General features: G+C 51.5%; 1 protein-coding gene across 5 annotated transcripts; it reads right to left on the bottom strand.

Moving 5' to 3' along the window:
• Positions 1-408: 408 nt before the first annotated feature.
• SP5 (Sp5 transcription factor) lies at positions 409-5,344 on the bottom strand. 5 transcript variants are annotated; one of them, XM_033111426.1, is made up of 2 exons: positions 5,226-5,344; positions 409-2,242 (listed from the first exon to the last, which is right to left on the bottom strand). In XM_033111426.1, exon 2 carries the CDS (start codon positions 2,063-2,065, stop codon positions 1,100-1,102), a length of 966 nt encoding a protein of 321 aa, XP_032967317.1. In that variant the 5' UTR covers positions 2,066-2,242; positions 5,226-5,344; the 3' UTR covers positions 409-1,099. The 5 variants fall into 5 exon arrangements, with proteins under 5 accessions (XP_032967317.1, XP_032967320.1, XP_032967316.1 ...); XM_033111429.1 differs by lacking the exon at positions 5,226-5,344 and adding an exon at positions 4,253-4,446; XM_033111425.1 differs by lacking the exon at positions 5,226-5,344 and adding an exon at positions 2,957-3,493.
• Positions 5,345-12,321: the final 6,977 nt, after the last annotated feature.

A 12,321-nucleotide genomic window follows, 5' to 3' on the forward strand; every position in this document is an offset into this window, starting at 1 on the left:
TCTTTCCTGGGCAGAGAACAACCTGAACCAGGGCCCCCAGTTTTTCTGGTAACTCCAAAATCTCATCTGTGAACAAATCCTAGAGTTGCTAAGACCTTTCCAGACACACCAGCATAGCCGGCTGTCAGGAGAAAGAGCAAGCTCGATTGTGACCTCTGTCCTGAGAGTACCAACACATGGAAAGCCACATGGAATTCACCAGATAAAAAGAGCATGTATTGTGTGTGCAGCAAGTATCAAACTTTTAAGAGAAGCCCAACAGTCTCTGGTCAATCCTAAGGCTGCATAAGAAACTTAGGGTGTGACCGGAAAATCTTGCGCTATTCTCTTTATCATAAAACTGACCCTGCCCTACTTCTTCCATCCATGCAACCAACACAATTGTCCAGAACCTTCCAAACCAAAGAAGCCTCCGACCCAGGCAGCCTCAGAAACCTCCAAATTCCCACTGAAACCTGACCGCTTTGTAAAGCCTCCCGCAAGAAGAAAAGATCAAATGAGACCGGCTCAGCGGGGTCTTCCCGAGGTGACCCCGGAGTTAACGTATTTATTTTCTCGCTGCAACTGCTGATTGTTTTACAGAGACATGTCATGCTGTAGCTCTGCAAGGAGCTAAGGACAAAAGGAACATTTTTATTAATATTATAATTATTTTTTAACAAAGCTATTAAATAACCTGTACAAAGCCCGGCCCTGTCCTAGCAAAACACCCAGCACTATTTCAACTCTCCCAAGGTCCTTCCGCTTTAATTCAGCAGCGTTTCCTATATACAAGATCAGCTCAGGGTGGTCCCCCAAAACTGTAGGTCTCCCAGATGGCGAGAATGGTTCAGAGCTTGAAACCGCCTTCGTGTTACGCAGAGCTCCCAACCCTATTTCCCTTGCTCCTCCTGGGCACAGAGTCCCTGTCCCCCGGGTGATGTCAAGGAAGCTGGGAGCCTGGCGTCACCTTGGGACGGGGGCGGGCAGCAGGTAGGGGCAAATGCCAGTGTTGGGTCTCCCCCAAGGCCAGCTGCTCATAGGCCTCTGGAATCTCCCCGAAGAGGTGCTGGGAAGAGAGTCCGAGGCTGCAGAAACCTCGAGTCTCCCCTGGGTGGGCTCACAGGTCCCGCGCGTCCTCCCGCTTGACCCCCGTCTCAGCAACTTTGAGCTTCTTATTCTGGTGCGTCTTGACATGCTTGGCGAGGTGGTCGCTGCGCATGAAGCGCTTGCCGCACTCCGGGCAGGAGAAGCGCTTCTCGCCGGTGTGAGTCCGCAGGTGCCTCTGCAGCTCATCCGAGCGCGTGAAGCTCTTACCGCAGAAGAGCCAGTTGCACACGAAGGGCCGTTCGCCCGTGTGCCAGCGCAGATGAGCCTTCAGGTGCGACGTCTTGCCGTACACCTTGCCACAACCCGGCACGTGGCACACATGCTGCTTTTTCTTGCCGGGCTCTGCCTCCGGGGCGCCGCCCGCCGCCTGGCAGTTGGGGCAGCGGCAGCGGCGGCACCTCCTGGCCGTGGCCGCCAGGGGGGCCTTGGTCTGCAGCAGCGCCGCGATCTGGCTCTGGTACTGAGCAAAGTCCGACGGGCCTAACACCAGGCCCCGCTGTAGGGCAGCGGCGGCGGCGGCAGCAGCGGCAGCTGAGGCAGGGAAGCGGGGAGCGTGAGCACCCCCGGCACAAGCGCCAGATAGGCTGCCCCCCGGAACGCCGGAGGTCCCCGGACCGGTGCTAGCCTGCGGGATACTCCACCATGGGAGGTCGTCTGGGGCCGGATTGGGGGACAACTGGCGGCACGTGGGCGGCGGCGGAGGTGGCGGCGGGGGCAGCAAATTGGAGTAGCCCGGCGGCAGCGCGGCCTGAGCCGCGTAGGGCACATAGGCAGGCGCGCAGCTGGCCGGCAGCGCCGCCATGCTCGAGGGCAGCATCTTGACCGGTGAGAATTCGTAAGGGTACGAGGGGTCGGCTGGGGGGGTGAGCGGCAGCTCGTGCGCCGCCCCAAAGGACGGCTGCAGGTGCGTTTTCTGCGGCGTCAGCCCCAGGCTGGGGTGTGGGGGCGGCAACGCGCCTGGCGAGTGCGCCGGCATGTCGGCGGTCCACGGGTGAAAGAGCCTGGAGGGCGAGCCCAGCGCGGGGTCGTAGGGCACCTGCAGGAAGTCCGGGGGCGCCGTTGTGCCCGGCTGGCCGATACGGCTACAGGTGGCGGCAAGCAGCGCCAGAGGCGAGTGCTTGCCCAGGTCCGGGGAGGCGCTGGGGGTGCGGTCCTGCATGGGCGGCGGCGGGGTAGGGCGGAGAAGAGACAAAAGGTTAGCGCTCCTAGCGCGGTCTCCCCACCGGCCTTCTGCCCCCATGCCCGCTATTATACTGCCGCCCCTCCCCCGTCCCGGCTGCCCCTCCCCGCCACCGCAGCCCACGCACGCACCCACCAGTCTCGGGAAACTTTTGGTGCCTGCGCTACCTGCACGCGGAGCGCACGAGCGCTTCCTGTTTAACTACTGTATTTGGTTGAAAGAGACGCCACCCAGCCTTAGAGGAAGCAGGCACAGAGTGGAAAGGGAGAGGGATGCGACCGTTGACTCCAGGCTCTGCCGTCTGAGAGGGCCTGGAAACACCCACAGCCCGGCTGCTTGTCCGCCCTCCCTCTCATCCTTTAAGCTGTTTCCATGCTGCACTCGCGCTACTCCCCCGCCCGCCCCTGGCTGAAATCAGAAGGAGGGCCCAGCAGAGTAAGCTCTAGCCCTGTTCTCAGCCAGACGGGCACCTCTGAACCACCCCCAGTACCGCGCGTCCCTCCCCGAAAGGCCGCACTCTTGACACCACGACTAGGTGTGAAGTTGGCGTGGGTACCCCTAGGTCTGACTCCTGAGGCATCCACCAAGCGGGGCTCCCCTTGAGATTCAGGGTGCACAGAGTACCAGGAAAGATCGAGACACAATCCTTCCCACCTTTCCCTCGTCCCTTCCGAGCCCACCCCTGACCTGGAGGAAGGCCTGCAGCGAGTCGTTCCGGAGGACCGCTACGGCGGCCATGGCTACAGATTGAGGGTCGTTGGCTGCCGAGCAGGGCGCAGCCGAGGCATGGAGACCCGAAGGTGAGGACGAACAGCCGCCCAGAGTCCCTCGCCGGCGCCCGCTCTGCCTGCGTGGGCCCTCCCCTCCCGCGCCCCTTGCGGTCCCCGGCTCGCTTGCCCTGCTCGCGGTCTGAGCGCTTCAGGATCACCTCCAAGAATTTGATAAGGACTTTGCTGGGCCGCCAGCCAGTCAGAGGGAAGATTTATGGCTTTGAAGTTTGCCGCTACCCAATCATCAAAGAATAGCGGCTCTTTCAGAAGCGAAAGCAAATCCTTTGAATCCACAAAGCTCCTATGGTGTGTTTGTTGGTCTGGATAAAAGAACTGATTATTAGGGGGGATGGGAAGGGAGGAGATAAAGGCGGGACAATTAATGAAGTAATCACTATGTGGGAAATGTATATACACAAATAATTGGATTTTCCTGATCAAAGGGGGCCTTGCCGCCTGGAGACCCGCGTTTGGGTTGCTTGAGACACTATAGTCCCCTTCCCCCAACTCCCTTGCAATTAAAGATTTGCACCGAGGCAGCGCCCAAAGTGACAAAGTGCCTTTGTTATCTCCGGAGAAATCTGCCTTCGGCTTCTAAGCGCGGGACTTTGAGACGGGGATGAGGGTAATTCTCCTCTCCCCCGTACTTACACACCCCGCACCGGGACAGCACACGCACTGGCTCGCGCACACCGTTGACCGGAGGGAATTCCCGGGGCGGGGCGTGGGACGCACCTCGCCCCGCCCGCCGCGTGCCCCCCTGCTCGTGGTGGTGGAGCCACCGGCTGGACTTTGACCCGGGGCGGGGCCGGGCGGCCGCCCAGGACGGCGGTGGGTGGTGCACATCCTTCAGGGCCTCCCGCCTGACAAGCGACTGAAGCTCTCTTGTGACATTCTTGCTGGCGACCTGGAAGTTTTCTCTAGCCATAACTTTTGCAAATAGTGAGCCTGGGAAAAACAACCGTGCGGCGTTTACCCGCAAAGCTAAGCTTTGCAGGACAGACAACCAGAGCAACCCAGAATATACACCCAAGGGAAGAAATGCTATCTCTCTCTTCTCTCTGCAAGCCCACAGACAGCCCTGGACGCTGTGGAGGGCCGGGCAGGCGGCTGACCGCTGTTAGGCCCCACCAAAAGTCCCCGGAGTGCCAGCAATGTCTCTCCAGGAGCCCCGCCAGGCGAGTGCGCGTTCTTGCAAGCCTCACAGACCTACCTGGGAACTTCTCGAAAAACAGTAAGGCGCGGCGGACGAAGCCCTTTGTTATTGTGGAACAAACTACAATAGTACGTACCAGGACAAACAGTCCTCTAATCGGAAAGAAAAGTCAATAAAAAGTGTTGTGCCCATCACTGTTGGAAAGAAAAGTTCTTCAGGCGCGGTGCGTTCTTTCTCCGCGTTAGGGAAAAGCTCACTAGGGTGGTTTCCTCCTCTAAACCTTCGGTCGCCTGCCACGCCGGGTCGAGGAGGGAAGTCAACCACCTGCCTCCCTCCGGCCCAGGGCGCAAGGCGGGTCCAGTGCGGGGAGCTGGGATCACCTCACCTGGGGGCGTGGGGAGGGGAAGGAGGAAGAGGCAGGCGGGGAGCCGCCGGGTACCCACTGCACAGGAGGGGGTTAAGGGCCAGGAACAGCTGCTGAGGCTTCCCGCCGGCAGCCGAGGCTCTCGGGCCACCTGGGCTTGGCCCACCCGGCTCTAGGTCCGGCCTCCCCGCAGACCCGGTCTCCTCTCTCCGAGGACGGCGGCAGTGCAAGGATCCTCGGAGCCGTCTCGCGCCCCGCCTTCCTGCGCGTCGTTCTCCCGGGGACAGCACCGCGGCCGGGACCGACGTGAAAAGGGACGACGTGACCTAACTCCAATGGGCTTCTCTTTCAGAGTCTGGGCTGTGCCCTCTGTATTCCCTAAGTGGTCGGGGCACTTTGCCATCAGGCCCACATTTCCCCATGCCCAGGGCCCGGCAGTGAAATGGAAACATCTTGCTTGAGAATGGGCCGCATGGGCCCAAAGACTATGAGCACGCCCCATCATCGCACGCCCCCTTCTCCCCAACAAGGTGTCACCTGGGAACGCCAAGCAGTGACCGCACAGCTCAGCCAGGCGATCTGGCTCCTGAAGATGAGATCTGGGTGCACTGGGAGCGGGGGAGCGGAGGGTACTTAGTGTTCTGCTCTGAGGCCGGGCAGACCTACCCTTCTCTACGCCCCGTCCAGGGGTCGCGTCCTCGCGAAGCCTGGGACCTGAAGGAACCCTTTTCCGGATGCAAGTCAGAAGCCAGGGAGTCCCGTGGTGCACACCCGCGCCGGCACCTGTCCTCACTTTCCAAGCAGGTCTGGTCCCTTAGCGTGTTTCCTCTTGCACTCCTTTGAGTTCTTCGACAGCCCCCCCTCCCCTCTACCCCCGCCCCCAGTCCCCGGGAGGTTGGGCCAAGCGGGCTGGAAGGCATTCTCATTTGCCCATTCTGTTCTCTATTTTAACAAAAAGGCAAGAATGGCCAATTCACATTTCCATAGTGTTATAGGAGAGAACTTTTCCTCCAAAATGCCCGCACCCCCCCATTGGTCAATTAAACCACCACCAGTTGCCAGCAGGGCGAAAGAGAGTGGTGGCTTAGTGATTAAGAGCTTGGACTCTGAAAACCGGAACCCAGATTTGCATTTTCTAGTTGCTCAACCTCTCTGTGCCTCAGTTTCCCAATGTGTAAAATGGGGGTTATAGTAGTGCTCACTTGTAGAGGGCTTGTAGGCTTAAAAGACATAATATATGCAAAGTCTTTAGGACAGTGCAGGATAGCGACCGTAGGCTTTCTCTCTTGAGTGTTGGAAGCCCTTGCTCTTGGCCTGAAACACATCCATTTGTGAAAACCCGCCAGGATTGCAGCCCTCTCAGTCACGAGCTGAAGTTTGGAGAGACTTACAAACTGTTGTTTCCCCTCCCTCCCTTTGCATTCGGTGCTTCTGAAAAACTTACTCTTAATGAAGTAATGTTCGCAGCATCCATTAAAAACGCAATGCGGAAGATCAAAGTACAATATTTATTTTAGAAATTTGTTGCAATCACCAAGAGATACAGGTATCAAGGCCAAATGTCAATTCCGTTACACAAAGCCCCGCGCTGGGTAAGAGCGTGTGGCTGCTCTGCCATAATGTAAAGAGACATCAAAGACCAAGCGCACTGCAAAAGTGCACAGCCAGGAGGAAGGGAGGGAGACCGCACGGGGGCTGCAGGGGAGCGCGGGGTGGGGGTGGGGGGGTCAGTTCAAAGAGGTATCCTCTAGGGCTCGAGTTCACAGGAGGGAAAATTTAATGGGCTTCCTTTTGTTAGGGGGTGTGTTTGTGCACAGAGGACCCAGGAACTCCACTGTGGTCCTCCAGCCTGAGGGCTGAGGCGCGGCGGGTGGTGGGGAAGTTGGGGTGAGGGAGGGGGACCGTCGAATGGGGAGCAAACTTTAACCGTGGTGGGGCGGGGAGGTTGAATACCAACCTCCTAGAAGCCACTGACACAGCGCAACAGCTCTTCGAAGTGGGACGTCTGAATTGCTGTTTCTTCGAGGGCGGGTGGCCAGCGAGGACCGATGCCACCCTGCCACCAGTGAGAAGTGGAGGGTAGGTGACCTGGCAGAGGCACTCGCACAATGGGCGCACCTGCTGTTCATGCTCTGGGATCCATTGGGTGTGGGAGGGGGAGGTGTTTGCTGAGAACTCGGGGGTTGCTTCTCGCTGGAGCCTGGTACCTCGCCTCAGGCATTTTCTTGCAGCAATGGGACTCACGCCTCTGGAATCAATCCAACCAGTGACCCATTTCCAGTTGATTTTTAAAAAATTATACCCTACATATTATTTAGGTCATTTCAACAAATTCTTAATTCATTGGCTCTTTACAGCAGAGTGTTACTTAACCTCCCAAATCTCGCCCCTTCTCTGCCAAAGTATCATCCTTCCAGTTGCCAGCATCTGCCTAATTAATACAAGTACCGGTTGTTGCTTCATTAAGGTACTGGCAGTGCAGGAGGCAGAATTTCCCTTGTGCTAACGGGGCACTGAATGGCAGGAGGATGCCTGTGCATCTCTTCATCACTACAAACAAGTATTCTTCGAGCAGTCACTCGGCAGCTTTTTGAAGTTGTACTAGAGCAGAAAGCTCCTATTGTTTTCAGCTCCCACCATGGAAGAGATCAAACTTTGCCTCTTCAATTTGAAAGATTTTTTTTTTTAATGATGAGAGTGGGGGCATAGGGTTGCAATCTGATACTCTCTAAATTAACTTGGAGGATTTGGAGCAGTCTCAAAGTTTAAGCTGCGGACCCAATCACAGACGCCCTAACGCTTGCGTCTGAAACGGGCTCATCGTTAATAGGCCAAGTGTGTTCCGTGGCAAGAAATCATAATGCTGGGATCTTTGGAAAACACCGGCTTGGTACTGGGAAAATTTCCTCAGCTGCAAACATTGAGTTAACTTTAAGCTTAAACTTCGAAATTGGATCAATATAGAACGGATGAAGGAGTGGAAATCTAGCTCTGGGAGGAATCTTTGGCCTCATCCAATTGGATTCTCCCATTTGATGGCAGGAGGAAACAGTTTGCGCAATATGTGTCAGGAACTTGAATAGCTGTTCAATAACTGCTCATTGGTGTTGGGTGGTAGAGTGGAATTCCATGTACCACTGTCCCCTGCACAGTGACTGTTGGTGCTACAGAGCACAGAAAGGCAGCAGGGACTCAGGAGAGCATTGGTGAGGGCTGGAAGAGTTAAGGGAAGTTTATCAAGGAGCTGGGGTTTTGGAGCAGCCTTTAAATACCTATGAGGTTTTAATGAGGTGCACAGAAAGGAAGATGATGGAGGGGGTGGGGAAGGACAGCAAGGAAAAAGAACTCCCCTTTCAGTGAGCAGCTGAATAAACGTGGAAGGTGAAGTTCTGTATCTTTGCTTTGCTGGTGTCGATATGATGGGGCCAGATTAGAGAATGCAGGGAGAAGAGCTTGGCCCTGATGCTGTATGTAGCAGGAATTTATTGTAGGCTCTGAGCAGGGGAATTACATGAATTCAATTCCATTTCTTGAATTTCTTTCCCTAGGAGGGATGGCTTGCTGAGAGCTTGGAAGGAGAGACATAGATGCTGTCATCTAGGAGTGAGATGGTGAAGGCCTCGATTGGGAACTGCCCTGGTAGTGAAATGATGACACATTTTAAAGGGAAAAGAACAAAACTTGATGACAGGTTGGAATAAGAGATAAAATGAAGGGAATAATAAAAATCCCTCTTTTGACAAATGGTGCCACCTGCCTCCCATGGGAAGGATGTCCCCAAACAAACATGCTCTTTTTGGGTATATAAAAGTACTTTCAATAGCACTGCCAGGGAGATGAGTAATCTTTAGGCATAGACAAGGCCCCCTTACAAAAGACGTATCTTAGGAGAAGATAATGCCCAACTTCCTTTATTCAGTATATCTTTTAGTTTACCTATTTAGTTTATCTATTAATATTCATGTTTCAAAATGACTGTGTGTTTTGATTTGTGACAAGAACCACCTGATGTCAGAAGAAATAAAGGCATAGAGAAGCCTAAGGACTGAAGGTCACGGCAGGAGCCTGCAGCAGCTCAAGATACCATTCTTTGGCTTTGTCTTCCATCTTTCTTTCTAGGCACAAGGAGCCAAACTTTACTGAGTACAGAGGATGTATGCCCAGGTGAGCACAAGCATGGTGGAGGACCCCCGAGATAAAGAAGATATGCCCTGCCCTTGGAGAGTTTGGATTCCAGTACTGAGGAAGAGAGAGATGATAGTGGAGCCCAAGGCGGGTCACAGAACCGTGGGGAGGACACTGAGGGCTGATGATGGAAGTGAGGCCCAAAGAAGTGAGGTGGCTTCCTGAGATCACACAACACAGTAAAAGAACTGAGTCTTGCATACATTATTTCTATAGTGCTGTAGGGAACGTGAGTATTGAAAGGAAAGGTTCTCCCTGTCCTAGTATCTACCCGTGGTGGCACTCCTTAAAAGAGATGAAAGTGATAAATCTTTTAAGTTACACAATAATCTTACACATACAGATTTCTGGAAATTTGATCTGGATATACCAATACAATTAAAATGTACATTAATATATAGGAAAATTACTTTGGATGCAAGTCTAATAAAGACCCTGTATGCATATCAAGAACTGCAAATAAACTCTGGACCCTCCATCCCCAACTTTCCAAGTCTGGCACCCCTGGATGAAAGGGGATAGGGTTGGCTGACTTAGGCTGGAGAAAGGAGTGCTGGTGAGGTCCCCTTGGTTTGCATCATGGAGTGCGGTAGTTCGCTGGTAGTAGTCTGTTGGGTGGCCACAGCTTGCACCCTGACTGTGTGAACACAGGTATTTACACTCAGAGGTGCTTATGTGACCCCCTGGCTGGAGGCTGCCGATCACAGCACTGGGAGCTCACCAATTCTCCCACTAACTCTATTTTGTAGATGGGGAAATTGTAGCACAGAGGGGTTAAGTAATTTGCCCAAGATTCTACCTTTTGTGATCGGAATTGAATCCAGGTAATGGTACTCCAGAGGACAACCATTTAACCATCACAGTAGAGCCCTTCCCTGAGTGAATATAAATCACTATGACTGGAAAAACAATTAAATGTGTATGTGGGTCTGCAGTGATATTATTAAATAAGAAGTCTCGAATAATTTATTGGCCACATTACTGGTTGTTCCTTGCCTTGTGGTGAAAATGTCAGTCCCATGTGAGGAGTTTGCTGTCTGTTTTACCGAAGGAGAAATATGGGTTTTTGCCTTAAGAGTTATAGTCCTGATCCAAGACCCTTTCTTTCTCTTCTAGAATATTCTTTTCTCCCCCTTACCCTCACTCCAAGACACCAGGGGGCACACAGAATCAGCTATTTACCTTGAAAGTTTTAAGGCTCCAATTTTTAGGATATAGGTAAATAGTAGTCCAATATTTCTGGGGATCCTGCTGAGGACAGACTAATACAACATCAGATCTCTGCATGTCCACAGTTCCATTTATAAGGTCACCTCTACTTACTCTAGTTCTGGCTAGAGTCTCACGCAGGGGTCTTTTGGTCTTGAGAAACGATGCCCTTTTTATTTGGGTTCTAGGATCATGGTTTACTTTCCAGTTGGAACTGTTCTTTTTACTCTGTCCCTTCCCCTGAAGAATCCCTCAGACTTAGATGCTCCCTTTCAGGGGACAAGCACTGATCCCCCTCTCCACTTGCTGTATTTCTGCTCTCTAACTTTTGCATGGCTGCTCCCTGAAATCTTTCTCATTAGTTATTTTAACCTTTTTCTAAGGTTTTCCTAGGTGGCTGCTACAAGAGGCTCCAGGATCTCTTGCTTGCTGTATTGGTCAAGGTTGAGTTACAGTGAACAATCCATTTTACCAGTTTATGCAGTGAGGGACTTGCTACAAGGTTTTCAATGTCTTACAGATTGACTGGAGACCTGAAGAAGCAAAGCCACACCACAGACCTAGGTTGACAAGGGAACCACTGTCCCTGCTGGGATCAGAAGACTATGGAATCAGAAAGCTGCCTGCCTACTGGGAAGCCACTGTGGCAGCTGCCCTGCTTCAGATTTATATCATTTCTGTGTACCCTGCCTCTTGACAACTATGTATACAGTAGTCCCCCCTTATCTGCAGGGGCTTATGTTCCAAGACACTCAGTGGATGCCTGAAGCTGAGGATAGTACCAAACCCTATATATACCATATTTTTTCTTATACATACATACATACATACATGCATACATACATACATATATACATACCTATGATAAAGGTTAATTTATAAATTAGGCATAGTAAGAGATTAACAACAATAACTAATAATAAAATAGAACAATTATAATAATATACTATAATAAAAGTTATGTGAATGTGGTTTGTCTCACCTTCCCAAAATATCTTATTGTACTGTACTCATCTTTTTACCTAAAGGAAGCACTTTAGGACTTTTCTTTATCCAAATTGCCGGCCATCACTACTCTTGTCCTTTGTGGCCATGATTAAGTAAAGTAAGGGTTACTTGAACACAAGCGCTGCGATACTGCAATAGTCGATTTGATAATCCAGATGACTACTAACTGACTAACGGGTGGGGAGTGTCTATAGCATGGATACACTGGACAACAGGGATGATTCACGTCCCCAGCGGGACAGTGGGACATCTCGAGATTTCATCATGCAACTCAGAACAGCACAAAAGTGAAAACTTTTGAATTGTTTATTTCTAGAATTTTCCATCTAATATTTTTGGACCATGGTGAACTGCAGGTAACTGAAACTGCAGAAGCAAAACCATGGAAAAGGGGGCCGTGACATTAGGACCTCTGTCATAGAAAAAAACAAACGCACCGCAACTGCGCTTACTTGTAGGGACAGCAGAAGCACAGTTCCTGCCTCTTTGTTGTCTACTTCCACCTTCCAAGTTTGGTATTTGCAGATTGGCATAATCTAAATCATATATCTGAAACCCTAGCTGCAAGAGAGTCTGAAAAATATAGTTTTCAGTTTTCTAGCCTAGAAAGATATTGGAATAGCTACTGAATGAGCCAATCCAACTATTATTGCTCCATTTGCTGATTACGAAGTTGCTTCACTTTAACTCTTGGTCTCCATTCCTATAACCTCACTTCTCCTTTAGGGAATTCCTCAAGGAGTGATATGTTCCTTTTTTTCTCATTACAAACACTAATTTTGGTCCAACCACTCTAATCCCAGATACAATAAGTTATGTCAATCAATATTTATTGAAATCCTACCACGTGTGATTATTTGATCATCTCTGTCTCTCATGACTCTCAAATCTATCTCCAGCTTTAACTTTGACCTTTCTTTAGAGCTCTAGCCTTTAGTTACTAACTGCCCTCCTTGAGAATGTCCCACAGAGCTCCAAAATAAATATATCCCCAGGAAACAGCCTCTCTTCCCACTTTCCAAACCAAACCAACTCATCTCCCTAAGATTTCTGATTGGCAATTTTTAAGTTGGTTCAGGTTCACACTCATCAGGGCTTTTTCCTTCCTTGCTGTCCTTTCTAGCACTGCTAATTCTATTTCCTTGCTGTCATCCAATTCTTACTTCTCCTTTCTCTTCCCACTTCCATGTTCCTGGGTGAAGCTTTCATTATTTCTCAGCTCCCATTTCATTGCCTTTGTGGCAGGCTGTGTTTTCCAGAGATGGTCCCAACAGAATCTCTCATCTCACAATCTGGCTGGCCTTAGTCACTCACTTACAATCAACAGAATGCTGCAGAAGTGACTTCTAAGGCTAGGTCA

The sequence above is a fragment of the Rhinolophus ferrumequinum genome, chromosome 8 (genome assembly GCF_004115265.2).
Source record: "Rhinolophus ferrumequinum isolate MPI-CBG mRhiFer1 chromosome 8, mRhiFer1_v1.p, whole genome shotgun sequence".
Taxonomy (NCBI): Eukaryota; Metazoa; Chordata; class Mammalia; order Chiroptera; family Rhinolophidae; genus Rhinolophus; species Rhinolophus ferrumequinum.